Source organism: Medicago truncatula, chromosome 6 (assembly GCF_003473485.1).
Source record: "Medicago truncatula cultivar Jemalong A17 chromosome 6, MtrunA17r5.0-ANR, whole genome shotgun sequence".
Taxonomy (NCBI): domain Eukaryota; kingdom Viridiplantae; phylum Streptophyta; class Magnoliopsida; order Fabales; family Fabaceae; genus Medicago; species Medicago truncatula.
The window spans coordinates 35,195,504-35,223,062 of NC_053047.1; the positions used below are offsets into that span (position 1 = coordinate 35,195,504).

Genomic DNA, 27,559 nt, shown 5'->3' on the forward strand with positions numbered 1-27,559 from the left:
GAATAAGATTTGGCAAAAAGATGAACAGTAACAAGAAATTAGCAAGAAGAAGAGGTGGTAGTACAATGATTGGTCCACACGGCTATAGGAAGTTTCACATACCATTTCTGTCATAACTTTTCTCATAAGTTATAAAGTTACTTATCAAAGACTTCACAGACCACAAAAACTTCTCATTCATATTCTCAAACTCTTTTTTCATCTAATTTCTCTAAAATCTCATGGCTATGCAATCACCTTCCTCTTCCACTTCAATTTCCTATGAGTACAAATACCAAGTATTCCTCAGTTTCAGAGGAAGTGACACTCGGTACGGTTTCACCGGGAATCTCTACAAGGCTCTTACTGACAAGGGAATCAACACCTTCATTGATAAGAATGGTCTTCAAAGAGGAGATGAAATCACACCATCACTTCTCAAGGCCATTGAAGAGTCTAGGATTTTTATTCCTGTGTTTTCTATCAACTATGCCTCTTCTTCATTTTGTTTGGACGAACTTGTCCACATCATTCACTGCTACAAGACAAAGGGTCGCCTCGTTCTGCCTGTTTTCTTTGGTGTGGAACCTACTGTTGTGCGACATCGTAAAGGTAGTTATGGTGAAGCATTGGCTGAGCATGAAAAGAGGTTTCAAAATGATCCGAAAAACATGGAGAGGTTGCAAGGATGGAAAAAGGCTCTGAGCCAGGCTGCTAACTTGTCCGGCTACCATGATAGTCCTCCTGGGTACCCAACTTTACTTAAATCCTATTTTTCCCTTTTCTATTTTATTTCTTCAACTTCAATTTTACAATAATCTCATCTTAAAGGTTAAAAGGGAAATACCTTTTTTATATACAGTTTTAAACAAGTACTATTAGTTATTTATATGTCGAAATAGTTAGAAATGTATAATACATTCTTAGTACATGGATGTGATTGTGATGTTGTTAGACACTAACTTATCTTATTGCACATGAATAGATATGAATACAAGCTTATTGGAAAGATAGTCAAATACATCTCCAACAAGATCAGTCGACAGCCCTTACATGTTGCCACTTACCCTGTTGGATTGCAGTCTCGAGTACAACAAGTGAAATCGCTTCTTGATGAGGGATCCGATGATGGGGTCCATATGGTTGGAATTTATGGCATTGGAGGTTTGGGGAAATCAACACTTGCAAGACAAATCTATAATTTTGTTGCAGATCAATTCGAAGGTTCATGTTTTCTTCATGATGTGAGAGAGAATTCAGCTCAAAATAACTTGAAATATCTCCAAGAGAAGCTCCTTTTAAAAACAACAGGTTTGGAAATTAAGTTAGACCATGTTAGTGAGGGAATTCCAGTCATAAAGGAAAGATTATGTAGAAAGAAGATTCTTTTGATTCTCGATGATGTTGACAATTTGAAGCAACTGCATGCTTTGGCTGGAGGACTTGATTGGTTCGGATGTGGAAGCAGAGTCATCATTACCACTCGAAACAAAGACTTACTAAGCAGTCATGGCATAGAAAGTACACATGCAGTAGAAGGGTTGAATGAGACAGAAGCTCTTGAATTGTTGAGGTGGATGGCTTTTAAAAGTGATAAAGTTCCTTCAGGTTACGAAGACATTTTAAACCGTGCAGTTGCATATGCTTTTGGCCTTCCGTTAGTTTTAGAAGTAGTGGGTTCTAACTTGTTTGGAAAGAGCATAGAAGATTGGAAGCATACATTAGATGGGTATGACAGGATTCCCAATAAAGAGATCCAAAAGATACTTAAGGTGAGCTATGATGCTTTGGAAGAAGAGGAGCAGAGTGTCTTTCTTGACATCGCTTGCTGCTTCAAAGGATATCAATGGAAGGAGTTCGAAGATATACTTTGTGCTCATTATGACCATTGCATAACACATCATCTAGGAGTGTTGGCTGGAAAATCTCTCGTTAAGATTAGTACTTATTACCCTTCGGGATCTATTAATGATGTGAGATTACATGACTTGATAAAGGACATGGGTAAAGAAGTCGTCCGACAAGAATCACCTAAAGAGCCTGGAGAACGAAGTAGGTTATGGCGTCAAGAAGATATAATTCATGTTTTAAAAGAAAACACTGTGAGTATGATTGATATCTATGATCATTTTGTTATTTAGTTTTAATACGACTTTGCTCTTTTTGCACTAAATATGATCATCTGATACTAGCATTTCTTTTCACTCAATTACATGTTAATATATCTATGTCTTATTTTTATTGTGGTTGATTCATGTTTTTATCTTTGTTAAAAGGGAACTAGTAAAATTGAAATGATATATATGAATCTCCACTCCATGGAATCCGTGATAGACAAGAAAGGAAAGGCCTTCAAGAAGATGACAAAACTGAAAACACTTATCATTGAAAATGGCCTTTTTTCTGGAGGTCTCAAGTATCTTCCAAGCAGTTTGCGTGTATTGAAATGGAAAGGATGTTTATCGAAGTGTCTGTCATCTAGTATTTTAAACAAGGCAAGTGAAATAACTTCACAATGATTTTGTTTCAGTCAACAAAAGAAATCAGTATGAAAGTATTATTGTCTTTGATTTTTAATTTATTGATTTGTTTCTTCCTTGTGTGTATGCAGAAGTTTCAGAATATGAAAGTCTTGACATTGGACTATTGTGAATATTTAACACATATACCCGATGTCTCAGGCCTTTCAAATTTAGAAAAGTTATCGTTTACATGTTGTGATAATTTAATTACAATTCACAATTCTATTGGACACCTAAATAAACTTGAATGGTTAAGTGCATATGGTTGCAGAAAGCTCGAACATTTTCGACCTTTAGGGTTGGCATCTCTTAAGAAATTGATACTCTATGAGTGTGAGTGTCTTGATAATTTTCCAGAATTATTATGCAAGATGGCACATATAAAAGAGATTGATATATCTAATACTTCCATAGGAGAACTGCCATTTTCATTTCAAAATCTCAGTGAACTTCATGAGTTAACAGTGACATCTGGAATGAAGTTCCCAAAAATAGTGTTTTCAAATATGACAAAGCTTTCTCTCTCCTTTTTCAACCTCTCAGATGAATGTCTCCCAATAGTTCTCAAGTGGTGTGTTAATATGACACATCTAGACTTATCATTTAGCAATTTCAAAATTCTTCCTGAGTGCCTTCGTGAATGTCACCATCTTGTTGAAATTAATGTGATGTGCTGCGAGTCTCTTGAGGAAATTAGAGGGATTCCACCAAATCTAAAAGAGCTTTGTGCTAGATATTGTAAATCATTGAGTTCCTCAAGTAGAAGAATGTTAATGAGTCAGGTTAGTTGTTGTTTTATATAGCACAATATTTTATATATAATATTTAATTTGTAATTCATAGTGTAATTATTATTATTTTGTATAAACAAACAGAAACTACATGAGGCGGGATGCACCAAGATTTATTTCCCAAATGGAAGAGAGGGGATACCAGATTGGTTTGAGCACCAAAGCAGGGGACCCATAATTTCTTTCTGGTTTCGTAAAGAAATCCCTTCAATAACTTGTATATTTATTCTTCCGAAAGGCAATGAGTATGCCACAAGTGTCAATGTTTTTGTGAATGGATATGAAATTGAGATAGGTTGTTATTGGTCTCTCTTTTTCTTCACGGACCATACAACTTTGTTTCATACCTCAAAATTGAATGAACTCATTAAAACACAATGCGAGTATAATATAGAGAAAGGACTTTTGAAAAATGAATGGATCTATGTGGAGTTTAAGTTGAAGGATCATGAGAATAGTGTTTATGCACAAAGGGGAATCCACGTGTGGAATGAGAAAAGCAACACGGAGGAGGAGAATGTGGTATTCACAGATCCTTGTATTACAAAGACAAAATCAGATGAATATCTCAATCAGAGCAATAATACTTCATTATCACAATTTGAGCCTCCTCTAAAAAAGCAAAGATTGGTGGAAGTTGGAGTTTCAGAGACAGAGGAGGATATCAATGCTTCATTGCAACAACAGGAATTGATGAAAGAGGAACAAAGAAAGACATGGGGTACATTCTGAAACACACCGCTTCATTAAAATAATAATAATAATAATAATAAAATATATATAGAAGTTACTAGACACACGTGGAAAAAAAAAAGAAAAAGAAAAGCATAACACTTCCCTCATTCTTTCTTTTCCTCCCGTAGCTCTCTCTGTTCTCACTTTTCTTTCCATTTTGCTTCTTCCCTTTCCATAATCAACCAATTCCACACACTAATCAAACACCCATAAGAGAAATTATTCACCAAAGTAAAACAATTTCATATTACAAGTTAATTTGGGTTTGATTTTGGAGATTGGGGTTAGGGTTCTGAGAAGAAAAATACCCATTTTGTGAAGGTTGCTCATTGAGACTTTTTAAGGTATATTTATCAACTTATATTTCAATTAATGCATATTTAGACATGATTAGTGAGTTAGAAATTAATTTGAGAGTAAAGTATAAAAGATTTCAACATATAAATATGACATGGACTTTCATTTACTTTGAATGGTTATATATATAATTTAAGCAATGTAGGCACATTACTTCTGCTATTCGTTCCTTGTAGAATAAGCATTTGTGTCATATTCAATCTAAAACAAAAGTTGGGAATAAATTAATAAATTCTGGAAGCCTATATGTTATCAATAATGCGATAATACATATTCAACTTGCATTTCATGGTCATCTAGTGCTACTAAAGTTCTGGAATGAGTTTCTAATATATGTGAAAACATTATTAATGCTCAGATACGATGCCGGATGCTTCACATGCTTCTCCCGGGATGGTTGGAGAGCACGCTTAGTTGATTCATCGTAACAGTGAGTTGATGACGATCATTATTGCTTATTTTCAATATCGTTATTATTGATATTTTTATGATTTTATATGTTAAAAGTATTTACAAAAATGGGGAACACACCCTTCGAATATTTTTCTCGTTTTTGACACATTTTTAAAAGTCATTGATATTATTGTGGTCTCTATTTGGATGTTATCTGTAACTTCTAAGCAAAGGATTGCAAATTGAAATTTGATTGTGTACGTTTGACACAAGTTTGATGTTTTACAAAATCATGGTTTTTAAACCTATGTGTTCGAGAAAAATGATTATCATTATGACGACCTAGGTGCACCTAGTATGTGTTTTCAATTAGGTAGAGTTACCCCATTAGATGGAGCCGCCCCTATGGAAAGGCCGCCATTAGGAGGAGAGGGCTATCAATGAGTGGTAAACTCTCTAATTGAAAATGTTTTACACTTTGTTTTGAGTCGAGAGAAAAGAGCTATCCGTTAGATGGAGCCGCCCCATGGAAAGGCCACCATTAGGAGGAGAGGGCTATCAACGAGATGGAGCTAGTTCTCGATTCACCCATTTGACTATTTTCAATAAAGTTGGATTTTATACTTACTTTTAATTAAATGGAATTTGATTTTATATTCTATTTGGAATTGATTATTTCGATTCCTTTTTCATTATACGCGATTCTATATTTTCTTTAAGTTGTGGATTTGGGTTCACTTCCTTACGACATTGGAATTTTAATATACTTTTATTTGGTTTGATTAAGTTACGATGTTTTCCGAATTTTCATGGCACACTCGATTGTGAGTTTATCATATTTTTATACGGGTACTAGCTTTGTAAGTTAAAAATTAGATTTGAGAAAAATAAATAATCGTGCTCTTGTGTGTTTCCCTTCTAGTCGGTGGTGGTTGTTGTCTCCTCACTAAGTCCTTGTGGCTTACTCTTTCTTTTCTATTGTTTTTCAGATTCCCGAGCAGCTGAGTAGGAAGCTGCAAGTAGATCCGAAGTCCATCATTTCTATTTTTGGTAGGCCTCCTTGATGGATGGCTTTTTATTTATGTAAATATTCAGTCAATGTATCTGCAGCTATATGGAGTTAGAGTGCCTCATTTTGAGTTGTAAAGTTATGTAAAAATTGTCTTTTTGAGCTTCTGGATGATGTGACAGGTTTATGGACAGGATTCATATCTTGGTAACGTTAAAAATACAAGGGATACTCTGTCCAAATTTTTGTAAATATTATTTTGATGAAAAAAATGGATATCTGTAAATTATTTATGTCATTTGTCGAGTTTGGTCGTTAGGCTTGCCGGACTAAAATGTACAAGTCTGTGCGCCGGTCACGATTTTGTGCTTGGGTCGTGACAAAGTTGGTATCAGAGCCCGGTTTTAGGTCCAAATAGCTGCAGACATAGAGTGATAATAGATTTTTGCTAGTAAATTGTGAACCGCGGCACCATTTACTCGCAAAAAGCTATTAGAACTCTATGGTAGTCTCATTTGTTGTCCGAATTTGTGTCTTTGATTCATGTGGTCTTTGATTGGTGTCACTTTCCTCGTTGTCTGCTTCTTTTTCTGATCAATGTTACTTTCTTAGGTGAGGATGCCACCCAGGAATAGGAACCGTCCTAGAAGGGAAGTTGTTGATGAGTCAAATGCACCACCTCAAGGCACTCGTCATAGAGGTCGAGGCCGTGCTCGAGGTGGACGTGGGGTTAACGTTAGGGGACGTGGAGTTAATGCAGGCAGGCATGCCTTTGATGAAGAGTTATTCGATGTTGAGGTTCCTAGAAGAAGACGTGGAAATCCAGTTGTGGAAAATGCTAACCTACAGGGTTTACAACAGGTTGTACAACAACTTGTTGAAATTGTTGCTGGGCAGCAACAAGGAAACCAAACACATGAAAATTTAGAAGGTCAACAAGAAGTTAGACAGGTTGATCAGGTGGTGGTAGCTCCAACAAGGGGAATTGAGGTTACTTTAGCAGAATTTTTGAAACTTAAACCACCTACTTTTTCCGGGTCTAGTGTGAGTGAAGATCCACAACGATTCATTGATGGACTAGAGAGGTTATGGAGAGCATTGGGATGTTCAGATGTAAGGGCAGTGGAATTGACATCTTATCAGTTGGAAGGTGTGGCACATGACTGGTTTGACACAGTGACACATGGAAGACAAATGGGATCATCTCCCATGGCATGGAAAGAATTTTCTAAATTATTCATGGCTCGTTTTCTTCCTCAAAGTGTTAGAGATCAATTAGCTCATGAGTTTGAGATATTCGAGCAAACGGAGGGAATGTCGGTTTCAGAGTATAGTGCCCGTTTCACACAGCTTTCTAGGTATGCTGCCTACTGTGTCACGGAAGAGATGCGTATCAAGAAGTTCATCAGAGGGTTAAGGGAATACATATTCAGATCAGTGGTCGGTTCTAATTGTCAGACTTTTGCAGACGTTTTAAGTTTGGCACTTCAGATTGAGCAGCGACAGAAGGATAAAGGAGGTACTAGACAAGATCCTCGCAAGAAACAACGAGTGGAAGGATCTCACAGTAATTATTCTAATCGTGGGGGTGGATCTATGTTTGGATATCAGGGGCAACAAAAATCAGTATCACAGAAGGGTGGTTTTAGTGGACAATCATCTGGTACAGTGCAAAGTCATAGGTCGGGTCACAGGGGATCCACGGGGTCTACTTTTCCTCATAGGCATTCTAGTGGTACAACCAGAGCTTGTTCTGTTTGTGGTAGATTTCATTCTGGAACTTGTTTTAATGATGACAGAGAGTGCTTTCAATGTGGTCAAAAGGGTCACATTAAGAAGAATTGTCCTATACCTACAACACAACCATCATCTAGTCGTGCATCAGCACCTGTAGCTTTAGCATCTTCTCATTCCCCTTCTGCACCTGTGAGACAAGAGGGAAATTCTTTTGTTCGGGGTTCAGGAGCATCTCAACATGGAGGTAGAGGACCTGGAGGTAGAGGTCAGTCACAAGTAGGGAGAGGTCATGCTCGGGTTTTTGCTTTGACCCGACAAGATGCTCAGGCATCTAATGCAGTGGTTACAGGTACACTTTCTGTTTGTTCCCAAGATGCACATGTTTTGTTTGACCCTGGCGCTACATATTCTTTTGTATCATTATACTTTGCTCCTCGACTTGGTAAAAGTTCATCTTTTCTAGATGAGACCTTAGTTGTGACTACACCTGTTGGTAATAATGTGCTAGCAAAGTCTGTGTATTATTCATGTGATGTATCTATTGAGGGCAAAGTATTACCTGCGGATCTAGTGGTCCTTAATATGGTAGATTTTGATGTGATTCTGGGTATGGATTGGTTGTCTTTACATCATGCCACCGTAGACTGTCATAATAAAGTTGTGAAATTTAAACCACCTGGGGAAGCAACCTTCTCGTTTCAAGGAGAACGCAGTTGGGTACCAAATAATTTAATCTCATCATTGAGAGCTAACAAACTTCTAAGTAGAGGTTGTCAAGGGTACTTAGCATTGGTTAGGGATGTTCAAGCGGGTGAAGAAAAGTTAGAAAATGTTCCCATAGTGTGTGAGTTTTCAGATGTTTTCCCAGAAGAACTTCCTGGAATACCACCTGATAGGGAAATTGAGTTCTCTATAGACTTAATTCCTGGCACTCAACCTATATCTATACCTCCTTACCGAATGGCCCCGGCAGAATTGAAGGAGTTAAGGGAGCAACTACAAGATCTTCTTGACAAGGGTTTTATTCGTGCTAGTACTTCTCCGTGGGGTGCACCAGTATTATTTGTGAAGAAGAAAGATGGATCCATGCGATTATGCGTAGACTATAGACAGCTGAACAAGGTGACAATAAAGAATAAATATCCTTTACCCCGTATTGACGAGTTGTTTGACCAACTTCAAGGAGCCCAATGTTTTTCTAAGATTGACTTACGGTCTGGGTATCACCAATTGAAGATTAAGAGTGAGGATATATCAAAGACAGCTTTTCGCACTCGTTATGGACATTATGAATTTCTTGTTATGTCTTTTGGGCTTACAAATGCTCCAGCAGCTTTTATGGATTTGATGAACCGTGTTTTTAAACCATTCTTGGATCGGTTTGTGATTGTTTTTATTGATGACATCCTTATTTATTCCAAGAGTAGAGAGGAGCACGAGCAACATCTCAGGTTGGTTTTGCAAACTTTAAGGGAGAAGCAATTGTATGCCAAATTCTCTAAATGTGAATTTTGGTTGGAGAGTGTGGCGTTTCTAGGACATATTGTGTCAAAGAATGGGATAAGTGTTGACCCTAGCAAGGTTGAGGCAGTGCAGAATTGGCCCAGGCCCACTTCAGTGAAGGAGATTCGAAGTTTTCTTGGTTTAGCTGGCTATTATCGTCGTTTTGTGAAGGATTTTTCCAAACTTGCGTTCCCATTGACTAGATTGACCCAAAAGAAAGTTGAGTTTAAATGGACTGATGCATGTGAAGAAAGCTTTCAAAAGTTAAAGGAATGTTTGATTTCAGCACCTATTTTGGCATTACCAACGAGTGGTGGAGGTTATGTTGTTTATTGTGATGCTTCTAGAGTTGGTCTTGGTTGTGTTCTTATGCAGCATGGTAAAGTTATCGCCTATGCATCTAGACAACTTAAAAGGCATGAGCAGAATTATCCTACACATGATTTAGAGATGGCAGCAGTGATTTTCGCTCTTAAAATTTGGAGGCATTACCTATATGGAGAGACTTGTGAGATTTACACCGATCACAAGAGTCTTAAGTATATTTTTGAGCAGCGCGATTTGAATCTAAGACAGAGAAGATGGATGGAGCTCTTGAAAGATTATGACTGTACGATCTTATATCACCCTGGTAAAGCAAATGTTGTTGCGGATGCTTTAAGTAGGAAGTCCATGGGTAGTCTTGCTCATTTGACAGCAATTAAGAGGCCAATTGTTAAAGAGTTTCAAGAAATTGTTGAAAGTGGAGTTCAATTTGAGATTGATCATTCAAGGACATTGTTAGCCCACATGAAATTTCGTTCTACCTTAATTGATGATATCAAACAAGCTCAAAGTCAAGATTCGGAGTTGATGAAGATGGTGGATAATGTGCGAAATGGTAAAGTTTCAAACTTCTCAGTTGACTCCGAGGGTGTTTTGTGGTTGAAGTCTCGAATTTGTGTCCCAAATGTTGATGATTTAAGGAGGAAAATCTTAGAGGAGGCTCATCATTCTTCTTATACTATTCATCCAGGTTCTAATAAGATGTATCAAGATTTACGAGAATTTTATTGGTGGGAAGGAATGAAGAGAGATGTAGCGAATTTTGTCTCTAAATGTTTAGTGTGCCAGCAAGTGAAGGCTGAACACCAGAAGCCTGCGGGTTTACTTCAACCTATTGAAATACCTAAATGGAAGTGGGAAGGCATTGCTATGGATTTTGTTACAGGTTTGCCACGGACTCAGAAAGGTTTTGACTCTGTATGGGTGATTATAGACCGTTTGACAAAGTCTGCACATTTCTTACCTGTGAAGACTACCTATACTGCTTCTCAGTATGCTAAGATTTATTTAGAGGAGATTGTTTCTTTGCATGGTGTACCAATTTCTATTATCTCTGATCGTGGGGCTCAATTTACCGCTCAATTTTGGAAGTCTTTTCAAGCGGCATTAGGAACTCGTTTGAATCTTAGTACAGCTTTTCATCCTCAAACTGATGGTCAATCTGAGAGAACTATACAAATTTTAGAGGATATGCTTCGTGCTTGTGTTCTTGATCTTGGAGGAAGTTGGGATCGATACTTACCGATGATGGAATTTGCATACAATAATAGTTACCAATCAAGTATCCAAATGGCACCTTTTGAGGCATTGTATGGTAGGCGATGTAGGTCTCCTATAGGATGGTTTGAAGTTGGAGAAGCTAAGCTAGTGGGTCCCGAGTTGATTCAGGATGCCATTGATAAGGTTAAGTTGATTCGAGATCGTTTAGTAACTGCTCAGAGTAGGCAAAAATCTTATTCTGACAAGAGGCGACGTCCCTTAGAGTTCACAGTGGGGGAACATGTATTTTTACGTGTTTCGCCTATGAAGGGCGTTTTGCGGTTTGGAAAAAAGGGCAAGCTAACTCCAAGATTCATTGGGCCGTTTGAGATTTTGGAGAGAGTCGGACCTGTAGCTTATCGATTAGCACTTCCACCAGATCTCTCACGAGTTCATCCGGTCTTTCATATTTCTATGCTTCGGAAATACATTTATGACCCTTCTCATGTGATTAGTCATAAAGATGTGCAATTGGATGAAAATCTGTCATACACCGAACATCCGGTAGCTTTAGTTGATAAGGGAGTGAGACGTTTACGCTCAAAAGATATTGTGTCAGTGAAAGTTCTTTGGAAAGGTCCGTCGGGTGAAGAAACCACTTGGGAACCCGAAGAAACTATACGTGGCAAGTATCCACACTTATTTGAAAATCAAGGTTAGTAGTGTTTGCGATGTAGCAAAATTCGAGGACGAATTTTCTTAAGGGGGGAAGACTGAAACACACCGCTTCATTAAAATAATAATAATAATAATAATAATAATAATAATAAAATATATATAGAAGTTACTAGACACACGTGGAAAAAAAAAGAAAAAGAAAAGCATAACACTTCCCTCATTCTTTCTTTTCCTCCCGTAGCTCTCTCAGTTCTCACTTTTCTTTCCATTTTGCTTCTTTCCTTTCCATAATCAACCAATTCCACACACTAATCAAACACCCATAAGAGAAATTATTCACCAAAGTAAAACAATTTCATATTACAAGTTAATTTGGGTTTGATTTTGGAGATTGGGGTTAGGGTTCTGAGAAGAAAAATACCCATTTTGTGAAGGTTGCTCATTGAGACTTTTTAAGGTATATTTATCAACTTATATTTCAATTAATGCATATTTAGACATGATTAGTGAGTTAGAAATTAATTTGAGAGTAAAGTATAAAAGATTTCAACATATAAATATGACATGGACTTTCATTTACTTTGAATGGTTATATATATAATTTAAGCAATGTAGGCACATTGCTTCTGCTATTCGTTCCTTGTAGAATAAGCATTTGTGTCATATTCGATCTAAAACAAAAGTTGGGAATAAATTAATAAATTCTGGAAGCCTATATGTTATCAATAATGCGATAATACATATTCAACTTGCATTTCATGGTCATCTAGTGCTACTAAAGTTCTGGAATGAGTTTCTAATATATGTGAAAACATTATTAATGCTCAGATACGATGCCGGATGCTTCACATGCTTCTCCCGGGATGGTTGGAGAGCACGCTTAGTTGATTCATCGTAACAGTGAGTTGATGACGATCATTATTGCTTATTTTCAATATCGTTATTATTGATATTTTTATGATTTTATATGTTAAAAGTATTTACAAAAATGGGGAACACACCCTTCGAATATTTTTCTCGTTTTTGACACATTTTTAAAAGTCATTGATATTATTGTGGTCACTATTTGGATGTTATCTGTAACTTCTAAGCAAAGGATTGCAAATTGAAATTTGATTGTGTACGTTTGACACAAGTTTGATGTTTTACAAAATCATGGTTTTTAAACCTATGTGTTCGAGAAAAATGATTATCATTATGACGACCTAGGTGCACCTAGTATGTGTTTTCAATTAGGTAGAGTTACCCCATTAGATGGAGCCGCCCCTATGGAAAGGCCGCCATTAGGAGGAGAGGGCTATCAATGAGTGGTAAACTCTAATTGAAAATGTTTTACACTTTGTTTTGAGTCGAGAGAAAAGAGCTATCCGTTAGATGGAGCCGCCCCATGGAAAGGCCACCATTAGGAGGAGAGGGCTATCAACGAGATGGAGCTAGTTCTCGATTCACCCATTTGACTATTTTCAATAAAGTTGGATTTTATACTTACTTTTAATTAAATGGAATTTGATTTTATATTCTATTTGGAATTGATTATTTCGATTCCTTTTTCATTATACGCGATTCTATATTTTCTTTAAGTTGTGGATTTGAGTTCACTTCCTTACGACATTGGAATTTTAATATACTTTTATTTGGTTTGATTAAGTTAAGATGTTTTCCGAATTTTCATGGCACACTCGATTGTGAGTTTATCATATTTTTATACGGGTACTAGCTTTGTAAGTTAAAAATTAGATTTGAGAAAAATAAATAATCGTGCTCTTGTGTGTTTCCCTTCTAGTCGGTGGTGGTTGTTGTCTCCTCACTAAGTCCTTGTGGCTTACTCTTTCTTTTCTATTGTTTTTCAGATTCCCGAGCAGCTGAGTAGGAAGCTGCAAGTAGATCCGAAGTCCATCATTTCTATTTTTGGTAGGCCTCCTTGATGGATGGCTTTTTATTTATGTAAATATTCAGTCAATGTATCTGCAGCTATATGGAGTTAGAGTGCCTCATTTTGAGTTGTAAAGTTATGTAAAAATTGTCTTTTTGAGCTTCTGGATGATGTGACAGGTTTATGGACAGGATTCATATCTTGGTAACGTTAAAAATACAAGGGATACTCTGTCCAAATTTTTGTAAATATTATTTTGATGAAAAAAATGGATATCTGTAAATTATTTATGTCATTTGTCGAGTTTGGTCGTTAGGCTTGCCGGACTAAAATGTACAAGTCTGTGCGCCGGTCACGATTTTGTGCTTGGGTCGTGACATATACTAGCAAAGTTTCATCCACAAATTTTACTTGTGTAAACTTTTCAGGTAACTATTGTCACTTCGTTTATCTAAAAAAAAAATACATAAAAATTGATTAATAAATAACTCATTAAGCTTGATCCCAAAAAAATAAACACATTTGCGCAAATCTATTACCCCAAATCATATTGATGAACAATAAGCTTATTAACTTTTACCCTTTAATAATTTCATAGCACCCACCCATCACTCTGCCCCCTGTCATATATGCACATGGCAGTAGGCATGTCACAAATTTTGGCATCTTTTTCATAACAATAAAAGAAGCTCCATTACACCATGAGGATACATTTTGGTTACTTCTAACCAAAGAAAAACAAAAAGGAAAATTTTGCATTTCAAATATCATCAAATGACATGTTAATTGAGTCTCACATTTGATTTAACTTGTGCTTCCAACAGTAGTAGTATCAACAGGACCCGGATTCCGTGCATTAATAAAAGTCCATAGTTTCAACTTTCATGCAATCGTTAAACTCCACCCTTTGTGATCGAATGGTTCAGATTACAGATACACGAATTCGGTTTTCAACCATCTCAACCGTAGATTTAAATCAGACTAAATTGGTGCAGTTACTACTGGGAATCCATTTCCATATCAACTCCATGAAAAACACTAATAAATAGACTAAAAGAATTATCCCACATCATGTACAACTAAAGATTCCAATGACTTCCGTTTCCATCACAAACCAAAACAAAGAAACCAAAAGCCTAACATTACATCATATATTGTTGTTCTAAATTACATCCTTGACCATGGTTAACAATTTGGAGAGGGAAGGGAAAAGACAAGAATGACCCACAAAATAAAAACTTCTCAATTCATTATGCAGGAATGTGAAAGTGCACAACTCTTTCCATATCATCTTTAAAATTTTGATAATGAAAAGCATCATGGATGCAAAGGTAGTGCCTTTCCCTTTCAATGATTAACCTAATCAACTTAGGGTAATATTGACATCATCACCAAGTGTGAAAAAATCGAAGAATACTTCAAGATGATATCGGTTCGTAAGGGTATGATAACCAGGGGTGCTTTAGAGCTTCAGATGCAGAAGGTCGCTTCTTCGGGTTAACCTCGAGCAAATGAGAAACGAAGTCAATGAAGCCTTGGTCCCCCATCGGTAATCTATGCCTCAGATGTCTTCTTTAGAATCAGGTATTCTAATATGTTGCTTTCCTGCATATCAATACCCAATACCTCACTGAATAATTTTTCCATGATAATTAAAGATACAATGCATGTTTTATATGAGCATGTTTGGATTGGGTTATTTGAGCCTATTATCAACTCGCATAAGTACTTGTGAGACTATTTGAGAGAATTTATGGAAACAACTTATGACATGTTCATAAGCTATTTTCAAGTAATTTCCGTAAACTCTCTAGGATTGCAAATGAAATCAGCTTACAGCTTATATGAAAATAATTTGACTTTATTTTATCTTCTATTATAGAAAATAACATATATAAACACTTATATGAGAAGTGTCTATGTTGTAAGCTTAATTAAGTTGTTTATCCAAACATGATACAAGCGAATGAAAATAATCAATTTTAGAAATTTTAGGGAGCTATCTCTTGATTTGCTTTTTGAAGGCGATGCAAATGAAAAGATATCGAAAATTTTAAAATTGTTCGATGATGCATTTCATATGCAAATACATTTTAGAAATGAATTTCTTACCTGATTCCTCTCATAAAGCATATGATTTTTTGTGAAGTACTTATAAGTATCTCGTCCTTTTGCTAGCATACTTTGACCAATTGGACCGATGATCCCAATTACCCTAGCTAGTAATGTGGCCGAGGAATCGTTTTGGAATAAGACCTACAATAAGCATAGTTGAGTTCATTAAGAATCAAGATTCATGAGTGTATTCACTAAAATGGATACAGATTTGACATCCGCTTTCACCCAAAAATGTAAAAAATCCTACAACTGCAAGAACACGTAACTTAAAAGAAATTCACAGTACCTAATATGTCACAAATCATTTTCACGTCTAAAGATACAGGGCGACTTGTTCTGTTCTATTCTCTATGTAGTTCCACTAAGACAACAGAAACTCACTAGCATTGTCAATCGTAGATTGCAAAAAATATTGGTTTGTTCCGATTCTGCTACACAGTAGTTCAATAGTGCCACTAGAGCAACTATTTGACAATATTTTGTACTATATAATGCGTAATACAGAATAATAATGATTTGTTCAAATTCTGCTACGTTATAGCCGCTATTTAACAACACCCAAATCATTTTCAAATTTAAAATATACTTCATCAGTTTATTTCAGGTACTGTTTGGAACACGAATAGAATTAAATGGGACGGCTTATTTATTCTTCAACAATTTTTCTGTTCTATTTTTTATTTGCTTCGAAAACGTAGAATATAAATTATTCTATCCTATTCTAAACTGACTACCTAAAACTTCCTTAAGACTAATAGTGATACAATACAACATAACAGAGCAAATACGACTTACACAAATTGGCATCTAAACAATGCCATCACCGGGGGAAAAACACGAATCAAGGATCATGCAGTAAATTTTTCTGTTCTATTTTTTATTTGTGAAGATTGCTTCAGAAACAGCAGAAAATAGATAAGACTTTGCCTTTGATTTTCGCTGCTTTCTCTCCTTATGATTTTTGATTTGTGCAATTGTTGGATTGTCTGGTAATGGCTCAATCTCATAATCATCCTCAACAGCCTCCCAAAGATCATGAGGGTCAAGATAAGCCTCCATTTTGGTTGCCCAAAGGTGATAGTTCTCACCCTCAAAGATTGGCAATTTTATGGCTGAGTTATCGGAGTGCATTTTCAACTCTTTGGTAAGTGTTTGGGTGTTTAGTGGAACTCTCAACCTCACCAGGTCCCTCAAGAACAAGAGTGCTCTTGATACCACTGTTGGAATTTAGAAAAGAAATTAAGCAGATTTATGAGTTCTGAAAACTGAAACACACAAATTTCATTCCTTCTAACAACCTTTAAATACAAGAAATTCATAATCAGAAATAAACAAAAGAAAAACTGCCTATAAATTTGTAACAGACAACATAAATCTATAACCTCCCATAATTCCTATAATTAAAATCATAACAGTCATAACCATAAATACTACAACAAACTCTAATAATAGGTTCTGATCCATATTCTCAACAGAAACTCCCACTTCCACCAATCTTTGCTTTTTAAGATAAGGATCTGTGAATACCACATTCTCCTCCTCCGTGTTGCTTTTCTCATTCCACACGTGGATTCCCATTTGTGCATAAACACTATTCTCGTGATCCTTCGACCTAAACTCCACATGGATCCATTCACTTTTCAAAAGTCCTTTGTCCATATTATACATGTGTTGTCCTTTACAGAGTTCTTCCAATTTCATATCAAACAAAGTTATATGGTCCGGGAACAAACGTTGAGAGCGATAACAACCTATCTCAATTTCATATCCATTCACATATAAACTGAAATTTGAGGCCCAACGGCGTTCCGGAAGAATAAAAATACAAGATATAGAAGGGATTTCTTTATGAAACCAAAAAGAAATTGTGTCTCCCCTGCTTTGGTGCTCAAACCAATCTGGTATCCCCAGCTCTGTTCCGTTTGGGAAATCAAAACGAGTGCATCGAGCCTCATGTAGTTGCTGTTAGTATGTATGAAATACAAATATATATATTACACACTGTCAAATATAAATATATATGAAATACAATAAAAGATGTCAAATACTATAGTGCAATAAAAAACAACAACAAACCTGACTCATTAACATTCTTCTACATGATGAACTCAATGATTTGCATTCATAAGCATAGAGACTTCCAAGATTTGGTGGAATCCCTCTAATTTCCTCAAGGGACTTGCAGTACCTCACAATAATTTCCACAAGATGGTGACTTTCACTAAGGCACTCTGGAAGAATTTTGAAATCGCTATATGATAAATCTAGATATGTCATATTAACACACCACTTGAGAAGTATTGGGAGACATTCATCTGAGAGGTAGCAATCGAAGAGAGAAAGCTTTGTCATATTTGAAAACACTATTGAATACATCTTATCATTATGTTCTGGGAACCTCAGGATTCCATATGACACTGTGAACTCATCAAGTTCACTGAGATTTTGAAATGAAAATGGCAGTTTTCCTATGGAAATATAAAATATATCAATCTCTTTTATATGTGCCATCTTGCATAATAATTCTGGAAAATTTTCGAGACACGAGCCACCCATGAGATTAAGTTCCTTAAGAGATGCCAAACCTAAAGGTGGAAAATGTTTGAGCTTTCTGTAACCAGTTACACTTAACCTTTCAAGTTTACTTAGGTGTCCAATCGAATTGTGAATTGTAATTAAATTCTTACAATGTTCAAACGATAACTTTTCTAAATTTGAAAGGCTTGAGACATCGGGTATATGTGTTAAATATTCACAATCGTCCAATGTCAAGATTTTCATATTCTGGAACTTCTGCATAAACACAAGAAAGAAACAATAAATAAACTAAAAATCAAAGACTAATATTACTTTCATACTGATTTCTTTTGTTGACGGAAACAAAATAACTGAAGTTATTTCACTTGCCTTGTTTAAAATACTAGTTGACAGACACTTCGATAAACATCCCTTCCATTTCAATACACTCAAACTTCTTGGTAGATGCTTGAGACCTTCAGAAAAATGGCCATTTTCAATGATAACTGTTTTGAGTTTTGTCATCTTCTTGAAGGCCTTTCCTTTCTTGTCTATCACGGATTCCATGGAGTGGAGATTCATATATATCATTTCAATTTTACTAGTTCCCTTTTAACAAAGATAAAAACATGAATCAACCACAATAAAAATAAGATATAGAAATATTAACATGTAATTGAGTGAAAAGAAATGCTAGTATCAGATGATCATATTTAGTGCAAATAGAGCAAAGTCGTATTAAAACTAAATAACAAAATGATCATAGATATCAATCTTACTCACAGTGTTTTCTCTTAAAACCCGAGTTATATCATCCTGACAGCATAACCTACTTCTTTCTCCAGGCTCTTTAGTTGATTCTTGTCGGACGACTTCTTTACCCATGTCCTCTATCAAGTCATGTAATGTCACACAACCATATTCCCTATATTGGTTTATGAGAGATTTTTCAGCCAACACTGCTAGATGATGTGTTATGGAATGGCCATAATGAGCATGAAGCATATATTTGGCATCTTCCCATCCATGTCCTTTGAAGCAACAAGCAATGTCCAGAAAGACACTTTGCTCCTCTTCTTCCAAAGCATCATAGCTCACTCTAAGTATCTTTTGGATCTCTTTATTGGGAATCCTGTCATACCCATCTAATATATACTTCCATTCTTCTATGTTCTTTCCAAACAAGTTAGAACCCACTATTTCTATAACTAACGGAAGGCCAGAAACATATGAAACTGCACGACTTAAAATCTCTTTGTACCTTGATGGAACATTGTCACTTTTAAAAGCCATCCACCTCAACAATTCAAGAGCTTCTGTCCCATTCAACCCTTTTACTGCATACGTTTTTTCTATCCCATGATGGTCTAGTAAGTGTTTATCTCGGGTGGTGATGATGACTCTGCTTCCAGGACCAAACCAATCGAGTCCTCCAGCCAAAGCCTGTAGCTGATCCAGTTTGTCAACATCGTCGAGAATCAAAAGAATCTTCTTTCTACATAGCCTTTCCTTAATGATTGGAATTCCGTCACTAACATGGTCTAAATTAATTTCCGATCCAGTTGTTTTAAAAAGGAGCTTCTCTTGGAGATGTTCCAAGTTATTTTTAGCTGAATTCATTCTCACATTATGAAGAAAACATAAACCTTCAAATTGATCAGCAACCAAATTATAGATTGCTCTTGCAAGTGTTGATTTTCCCAAGCCTCCAATCCCAAAAATTCCAACCATATGGACCCCATCATCAGATCCATTATCAAGAATTGATTTCACTCTTTGTACTTGAGACTGTAATCCAACAGGGTAATTGGCAACATGTAAGGGCTGACGACTGATCTTGTTGGAGATGTATTTGACTATCTCTTCAATAAACTTGTATTCATATCTACTCGTGTCGAGTAAGAAAAGTTAGTATGAAACAACATCACAATCACATCTATGTACTCAGAATATATTATAAATTTCTAACTATTTCGACATATAAATAACTAATACAAAAGGGAAATATAGGATTTAAGTAAAGTTGGGTACCTGGGAGGACTATCATGGTAGCCGGACAAGTTAGCAGCCTGGCTCAGAGCCTCTTTCCATCCCTGCAACCTCTCCATGTTTTTCGGATCATTTTGAAACCTCTTTTCATGCTCAGCCAATGCTTTGCCATAACTACCTTTATGATGTCTCACATTAGTTGGTTCCACACCGAAGAAAACAGGCAAAACGAGGCGACCCTTTGTCTCGTAGCAGTGAATTATGTGGACAAGTTCGTCCAAACAAAATGAAGAAGATGCATAGTTGAGAGAAAACACAGGAATAAAAATCCTAGATTCATCAATGGCCTTGAGGAGTGATGGTGTGATTTCATCTCCTCTTTGAAGATCATTGTCATCAATGAAGGTATGGATTCCCTTGTCAGTAAGAGCCTTGTAGAGATTTCCGGTAAAACCGTGCCGAGTGTCAGTGCCCCTAAAACTGATGAACACTTGGTAAGTGAATCCATAGGAAAATGAAGTGGATGAGGAAGGTGATTGTATAGCCATGAGAATTGAGAGAAATAGGATGAAAAAGAGTTTGAGAATGCAGAATATGAATGAGTAAATTTTGTGTTCTGTGATGTGAAGTCTTTGATAAGTAACTTTATAACAAGGAGAAAAATGGTCTTTGAAACTTTCCTGACCACTTCCTATAGCCGTGTGGACCAATATCGTTGTACTGCTTTTATTTTTATTCATCTGCTGAATGTAATTTTTCACTTTGTTACTTAATTACTCAGTGTGTTAGATAAAAATAAATTAGGTTAGCATAGATATGAAATATTATAGTTTCTATTTATTTTGAAAATATTACCACTTGAACCAAATGGTTAATTAACCTTGCACACACAATTATTCCAGTATATATTTAGAAACTTCCTTCCCATTTCATATGTCTGTAAAGTAACCATCACATCCTTCTTCCATGTAATTTCTTTAGAGCAATGTCAATGTCTTAATGAAAAGAAAGGAAAAACAAGGCAAAGTTTCATCCACAAATATCTACTTGTGTAAATACTTAAGAGTTATTTATGAGTTTCCATTGAGAAGAAATAGAAGCAAGAAGTGTGAAACTTCCTTAGCATTTCTTATGTATATACGTGTGAACCAATAACACAATAAAATATATTTACCAACTCTTTCTTTTTTCTCTTGTCTATTTCCGCGTGGGTTGTGTTGTCCCAAAAAGACTACCTTATAAATTTAAAATTCAACCCTTTAGGTGTTAGTGTTCTTCTTTCTCCCTAACTTTAAAATTAACAATTCCTTTACTTTTTTCTGATATCTTTTTGGATATTTTTTTTTTATATTGCAATGACGTTCTCCATATTTTTTTCTATTTATCTAAAAAAGATATTAAGGTTTTTTATTTGGTTAAAGACTATCACCTAGTGGGTAACTTCCTTCCCATTTCATATCTTCGGTAAAGTAAAAAAGTATCATTTTTCCTACATCATTCTTCCATGTAATTTCTTAATCCCTCAGCAAGAATAGATTTGATGTGATCTTATAATAAGCAAGAACTAAGAAGTCACATAAGTGATCATATAATACTCATAATTATATGGTTCAAATTTCTTAGACTTTAAATAGATAACTCTAAATCAAAATACTCATTAAATTATGGTTTCTAGTTCAAATTTGCTGATTGGTCTCTAGTTTTGAATTTGGAAGGCCCTCTATATGTGAGGAAATTTATTTGGGTGTATATTAATTGTATTTTTTACGAACTATAATAAAGCTTGTAAAAAAAAAAATACTTTACCTTCAAAATTGTGTTCAACGTGGGGATTATGGTGAAAATACTTGACATATTTTTGTTACTTTTCTAATTGCTACAGAGACTTGAAGAGGTTTAGGTGTATGGATTTGATTGAACCATATATTATGACAGTTGATGGTATTGTTAATTGATTTTTTACTGTTGCAAACAAATTGCATATGGTAAAAAGCGTATAGTATGTGTCTGCCATCATCGTAATCTTGTGTTTGAGTCTCCAAAATACCGGGTCAATATCACATAATTGTGAGACTTGAGAGGTCAAAAGTACAATTAAACCTAAATCATATTGTTTAGTCTTTTGTGTTTGAGTCTCCATTATTTCTGATGTGTTGGAAAAAGAAAGGTTGACTTGAAGTCAACATCAGAATGAAGTAAGTAACCATCACTTTTCCTACATCCTCCTGCCATGTAATTTCCATAAAGCAATGTAAATGTCTTAAAGAAAAAGAAAGGAAAAAAAGGTAAAAGTTTGAGGGAAACATCAATATGAAAGGACCTCAAAAATCATAAAGCTTAAAAACAGTACCTAAAGGGATCAAAACGTCTTGATTCTTAATCCCATTGTAAACTAGTTTGTCAACAACACTCCTATAAGCATGGTTGTAAACTTTTTTTTTTACTGGAGCATGGTCGTAAACTTAAGCAAGTAAAAACAGCAAATTCCAAAAATATTTTAGAATGCATCATATCTAACACTAGATCACATTATATCTGACCAATAGCAGTTCATTAAGTCGGATTCTAGAGAACAAAGGTCACGACTCTTGCAAAAGGATCTCATAAATGTTGGTTCTTAGATTTAGTTCTTTATCACACATTACTTCTTCTAGATCAAAGCGATCTTTTCTAGTAAGGACAGAGTGGTTTGAGAAATCCATCCAACCATAACCTTTTTGACCTGGTACGCTACATAAAATAATGTCAAATCATTTTCATATAAGCTAAGTTGCATTCAAATAAGCTATAAGCCGATTTAAAACAAGTTTCACAAGTGCTTCTATCAGTTTATAAGCTCAAATAAGTCAATCGAAACAAACCGTAAATAGTTAATTAATTTTCAAAATTCCATTAAATGCATGATTAGGCCTAACAGCACCAAATTGACTACAGAAACAGAAATAATTAAAATCATAACCAAAACCATTAACTTAAATTCAAATTTTAATTGCTCCATCCAATAAACCTCATAACCAGCCAAAGCTCTACTCTAGCACGCGACTTCCTTGAACGCAATTCTCTTATCACACCGATCACGCTTCCACTTCTTCTTCTTGCTTGTCTACCTCTCCTCTCTCTCCATTCCATCGGTGGTAAGAGATTTTCATCGATGTCACGTTACTGAGCCATAGAGGAACGGAAGAGAAGATTTTGGTTCGTCGGAGGACGGTGGCACCTTCTTTTGTTCCACCGGATAAGTAATTGATCATTTAAAATTTTACAAGCTATAGCCATGGAAAACTGGTCATGACATGAACTTAATTTTTGAAATTAAGAGGATCAGAGGAATGTTTTAATTTGAGGTAAAAATTCATTTAATTGACTTAAAAAACACGCTTTAAAATGAAAAATAAGTTCACCATATCCCAAAGAAAAGAGGTAACTATATTTTTCTCTAGAGCAATTACTAGCAGCACAGAACCAACCACTGGACCTGAATAGTGCAATAGGGAGGCATATTCACAATATCTTACCACTTCTAAATAGATATGTTTGATTCAATGGAATCCAGACTATTCTTTGATAGCCAGTGACAGACAAATAGACTACTTTTTCAGTTGAAAACTTGAACCAGAGAATAACAGAAGTTACATGTAACAGAAATTACATAAGTAGCCTAGCAATGAGTAAGAAATATTAGTGAATTAGCCTATTTTAAGTATTAGTTTTACTTAAAATACGTACGCTAATTATCCTGACTTTTAGTGTTTTTGTGCCTTATAAAAGAAAAACTAATATTTCTTGTATTGATATCAAAAGCTAATATATCAACTTTGCTAAGGATTTATTAAAGATTGTTGCAACATCATTCAAATAATTTAAAAAATCAACAATCATTGAACAAAAAAAGGTTGCAACATCAATGTTCCTGAAATTTGCTTTTTTCAGGACATATTTACAAGCAGGTAAAATGTTCAAATACATTATCCAAATTGTGTACTAAGATGGAAATTCTCAAAGCACTCCAACTGAGCTGCAAAGCATATCATTACTCACTGTCCTTTCGAACAACCAACGGATTCTGTGCTGTAAGCAACCTCTAGACTTGTCGCATGACAATGCAAATAGCCAGATGACTACATGTCGTTTCCTGACAATGTACAGTCAAAAAACAAGAAAATACTTAGTTTTGGTTAGAGAAAAGTTGCGTAAATTACAGACAACAGGCTGAAATCATCGGGAATGGATTCTCCATGTTCAACTTTATGAATGATTTTTAGAAACATCACTTTCTCATTTTATGATATAAGATGAAGTTTGTATCTAATTTGACCTGTGGGATAAAAGCTACACGTTTACATTAACGGTCTTTTTCAAATAATCTTTCATAAAGATTATGATTAAAACCATTTATGCTTTCGAAGTATAAAGATCTTACTTGTAAAACCATTCATCTTGGATCCAACACAATTTATTAGATGTTGTGTGAAAGTGGCTAACCTTTCATTAGACCTGATTGCTTCTGATGTCTCTGAAGCACCCTTATGTAATAGTCAAACAAAAGTTCAAGTTGATAGCTACGGATTCTCCATTCTGCAGGACACAAGCATTTATATATCACTGTAAGCCTTTTGCGTGCTTATAAGTTAGTGGAACGTCAACTATGTATCATGTTTCAATTGCAATCACGTTAAATTTATTCTAAAATCCAACTACTTTGTTTAGCCTATTAATTATTTCACTCAAAAGGTCCATTCAAAATCCCATATTAAGATACAATAACTCATGAAGAATTCAACATCAAATGTCAACTTTATAAGCATCCCCAAATGTAAATAGAAACAATATTTTAAGATTGCACAAACATAATCCAGAAAATCTTAAATCATGTATCATCATTTGAATAACTTCTCCAACTAGAAACAACGAATTTGTAATTGACTATATACAGAAATTAATCAACATTTGTAAACAGAAAATCACAAACCTCCAATGTTGAGATTGAGAGTTAACTTTATGATGGAGCTAGACCAAGGAATGTACCCCACATCATTCTTTCATCTTGTGCATTGTTTAAAATTTCAATCTCATCCCCATGCGTGTTGCTTTTTGATGCACCTAGACTAAGGAATGTACCCCATGTCTTTTTTTGTTCCTCTTTCTTTAAATCCTGTTGTTGCAATGAAGCATTGATATCCTCCTCTTCCTCTGTCTCTGAAACTCCCATTTCCACCGATCTTTGCTTTTTTAGAGGAGGCACAAATTGTGATAATGAAGTATTATTGCTATAAGGGTTGAGATATTCATCTAATTTCATCTTTCGAATATAAGGATCGATGAATACCACATTCTCCTCCTCCGTGTTGCACTCAGGAAGAATTTTGAAATTGTTGTACATTAAGTCTAGAGATGTCATATTAACACACCACTTGAGAAGTATTGGGAGACATTCATCTGAGAGGTTGCAATGGCAGAGAGTAAGTTGTGTCACATTTAAAAACACTATTGAATACATCTTATCATTCTGTTTTGGGAACCTCAGCATTCCATTTACCACTGATAACTCATCAAGTTCACTGAGATTTTGAAATGAAAATGGCAGTTCTCCTATAGAAGTATGCTGCAACCAAATATTATCTATATTTGTCATCTTGCATAATAATTCTGGAAAACTATCGAGACTCTCACAATAACGGAGATTCAATTCTTTAAGAGATGCTAACCCTAAAGGTGGAAAACGTTTGAACTCCCTGCAACCAAATGCACTTAACCTTTCAAGTTTATTTAGGTGGCCAATCGAATTGTGAATCGTAATTAAATTATCACAATATTCAAACGATAACTTTTCTAAATTTGAAAGGCCTGAGACATCGGGTATATGTGTTAAATATTTACAATGGTCCAATGTCAAGACTGTCATATCCGGGAACTTCTGCATAAACACAAAGGAAGAAACTATAAATAAATTAAAAAGCAAACACTATACTTTCATAGTGATTTCTTTTATGTTGTCGAAAAAGAAATCATTGTACATTATAAATATATACAGTTATAAAATGAAGTTATTTCACTTGCCTTGCTTAAAATACTAGACGATAGAGACTTTGATAAACATCCTTCCCATTTCAATGCTTTCAAACTGCTTGGAAGATACTTGAGACCTTTAGAACAATGGCCATTTTCAATGATAAGTGTTTTCAATCTTGTCATCTTCTTGAAGGCCATTCCTTTTTGGTCTATTATGGATTCCATGGAGTGAAAATTCATATACATCATTTGAATTTTACTAGTTCCCTTTTATAAAAAATAAAAATAAATAAATAAATAAATAACATGAATCAGCCACAACAAATATAAGATATAGAGAAACTTACTTCGAATTAAGTAATAAAAAATACTAGTATGAGATGGTCATATTTAGTCCAAAAAGAGCAAAGTCATATTAAAACTAAATAACAAAATGATCATAGATATCAATCTTACTCACAGTGTTTTCTTTTAAGACATTAACTATATCATCATGGCAGCATAACCTACTTCTTTCTCCAGGCTCTTTAATTGATTCTTGTCGGACGACTTCTTTACCCATATCCTCTATCAAGTTATGTAATGTCACATAACAATAATTTGTGTCTATGAGTGACTTTTCAGCCAACACTCGTAGATGATGTGTTATACAATGGTCATAATGAGAATGAAGTATATTTTCAACCTCTGTCAATCTATACCCTTTTAAGCAACAAGCAATGTCAAGAAAGACACTCTGCTCCTCTTCTTCCAAAGCATCATAGCTCACTCTAAGTATCTTTTGGATCTCTTTATTGGGAATCCTGTCATACCCATCTAATGTATTCTTCCATTCTTCTATGTTCTTGCCAAACAAGTTAGAACCCATTACTTCTAAAACTAACGGAAGGCCAGAAGCATATGCAACTGCACGGTTTAAAATGTCTTCATAACCTGAAGGAACGTTGTCATTTTTAAAAGCCATCCACCTCAACAATTCAAGAGCATCTATCCCATTCAACCCTTCTACTGGATATGTTTTTTCTATCCTATGAGAGGCTAGTAAGTGTTTATTTCGAGTGGTGATGATAACTCTGCTTCCAGGGCCAAACCAATCAACACTACTAAAAAAACAAAAATTAGTGAGGGAAATTTTGTGAGGGAAAACGTGAAATCCCTCTCTAATTCCGTCACTAAATTTTGCGACCATGGAATTTGTGAGGAATTTCATTTTTTCCGTAACTAATTTTGCTTTTTCTACTAGTGCAAGTCCCCCAGCCAAAGCATGCAGTTGCTTCCTATCGTCAACATCATCGAGAATCAAAAGAATCTTCTTTCTACACAGCCTTTCCTTTATGAATGGAATCCCCTCACAAACATGATCTAACTTTATTTTCGATCCAGTTGTTTTTAGAAGAAGCTTCTCTTGGAGATGTTTCAAGTCATTTTGAGCTGAATTCTCTCTCACATCATGAAGAAAACATAAACCTTCAAATTGATCAGCAACAAAATTATAAATTGCTCTTGCAAGTGTTGATTTACCCAAGCCTCCAATGCCAAAAATTCCAACCATATGGACCCCATCATCAGGTCCCTCATCAAGAAGTGATTTCACTTGTTGTACTCGAGACTGCAATCCAACAGGGTAAGTGGCAACATGTAAGGGATGTCGACTGATCTTGTTGGAGATGTATTTGACTATCTTTCCAATAAGCTTGTATTCATATCTATTCATGTGCAATAAGATAAGTTAGTGTCTAACAACATCCCAATCACATCCATGTACTAAGAATGTATTATTCATTTCTAACTATTTCGACATATAAATAACTAATAGTACTTGTTT

At 35.3% G+C, this 27,559-nt stretch overlaps 3 protein-coding genes and 1 long non-coding RNA gene across 5 annotated transcripts in view; 2 read left to right on the plus strand and 2 right to left on the minus strand.

Annotated features, from left to right (window-relative positions):
* The window catches only part of LOC25496679 (disease resistance protein RUN1), a 45,548-nt gene that overhangs the window by 5,274 nt on the left and 12,715 nt on the right, over positions 1–27,559 (minus strand). The window contains exons 2-4 of the mRNA XM_039835151.1: positions 26,983–27,440; positions 26,195–26,832; positions 25,783–26,001 (exon numbers count right to left, since the gene is read on the minus strand). Of these exons, the coding sequence (XP_039691085.1) occupies positions 25,783–26,001; positions 26,195–26,832; positions 26,983–27,440 (1,315 nt within the window). The remainder of the gene's footprint in view (positions 1–25,782; positions 26,002–26,194; positions 26,833–26,982; positions 27,441–27,559) is intronic.
* On the plus strand, positions 39–6,415 carry LOC11417281 (disease resistance protein RPV1). 2 transcript variants are annotated; one of them, XM_039835150.1, is made up of 8 exons: positions 39–727; positions 965–2,081; positions 2,256–2,474; positions 2,591–3,283; positions 3,377–4,371; positions 4,743–4,814; positions 5,767–5,827; positions 6,399–6,415. In XM_039835150.1, exons 1-5 carry the CDS (start codon positions 222–224, stop codon positions 4,022–4,024), a joined length of 3,183 nt encoding a protein of 1,060 aa, XP_039691084.1. In that variant the 5' UTR covers positions 39–221; the 3' UTR covers positions 4,025–4,371; positions 4,743–4,814; positions 5,767–5,827; positions 6,399–6,415. The 2 variants fall into 2 exon arrangements, with proteins under 2 accessions (XP_039691084.1, XP_024641865.1); XM_024786097.2 differs by lacking the exon at positions 6,399–6,415 and having other exon boundaries at positions 5,767–6,072.
* LOC120580907 (uncharacterized) lies at positions 11,439–13,391 on the plus strand. The gene is made up of 3 exons (XR_005646672.1): positions 11,439–11,685; positions 12,057–12,128; positions 13,079–13,391. It is a non-coding gene; the product is annotated as an uncharacterized lncRNA (long non-coding RNA).
* On the minus strand, positions 16,476–20,354 carry LOC25496677 (disease resistance protein RPP5). Its single transcript, XM_024786552.2, has 5 exons — positions 19,768–20,354; positions 18,520–19,621; positions 18,127–18,345; positions 17,296–18,012; positions 16,476–17,181 (listed from the first exon to the last, which is right to left on the minus strand). Exons 1-5 carry the CDS (start codon positions 20,271–20,273, stop codon positions 16,567–16,569), a joined length of 3,159 nt encoding a protein of 1,052 aa, XP_024642320.2. The 5' UTR covers positions 20,274–20,354; the 3' UTR covers positions 16,476–16,566.

Bases quoted from the DNA above. Each gene is read 5' to 3' on its own strand.
- LOC11417281 (XM_039835150.1), top strand. From the start codon at position 222: ATGGCTATGCAATCACCTTCCTCTTCCACTTCAATTTCCTATGAGTAC. The intron at 2,082-2,255 runs GTGAGTATGATT...CTTTGTTAAAAG, and splicing joins ATGTTTTAAAAGAAAACACT to GGAACTAGTAAAATTGAAAT. The intron at 3,284-3,376 runs GTTAGTTGTTGT...ATAAACAAACAG, and splicing joins GAAGAATGTTAATGAGTCAG to AAACTACATGAGGCGGGATG.
- LOC25496677 (XM_024786552.2), bottom strand. From the start codon at position 20,273: ATGGCTATACAATCACCTTCCTCATCCACTTCATTTTCCTATGGATTC. The intron at 19,622-19,767 runs GTACCCAACTTT...CGACACGAGTAG, and splicing joins TACCATGATAGTCCTCCCAG to ATATGAATACAAGTTTATTG. The intron at 18,346-18,519 runs GTGAGTAAGATT...CTTTGTTAAAAG, and splicing joins GGGTTTTAAGAGAAAACACT to GGAACTAGTAAAATTGAAAT.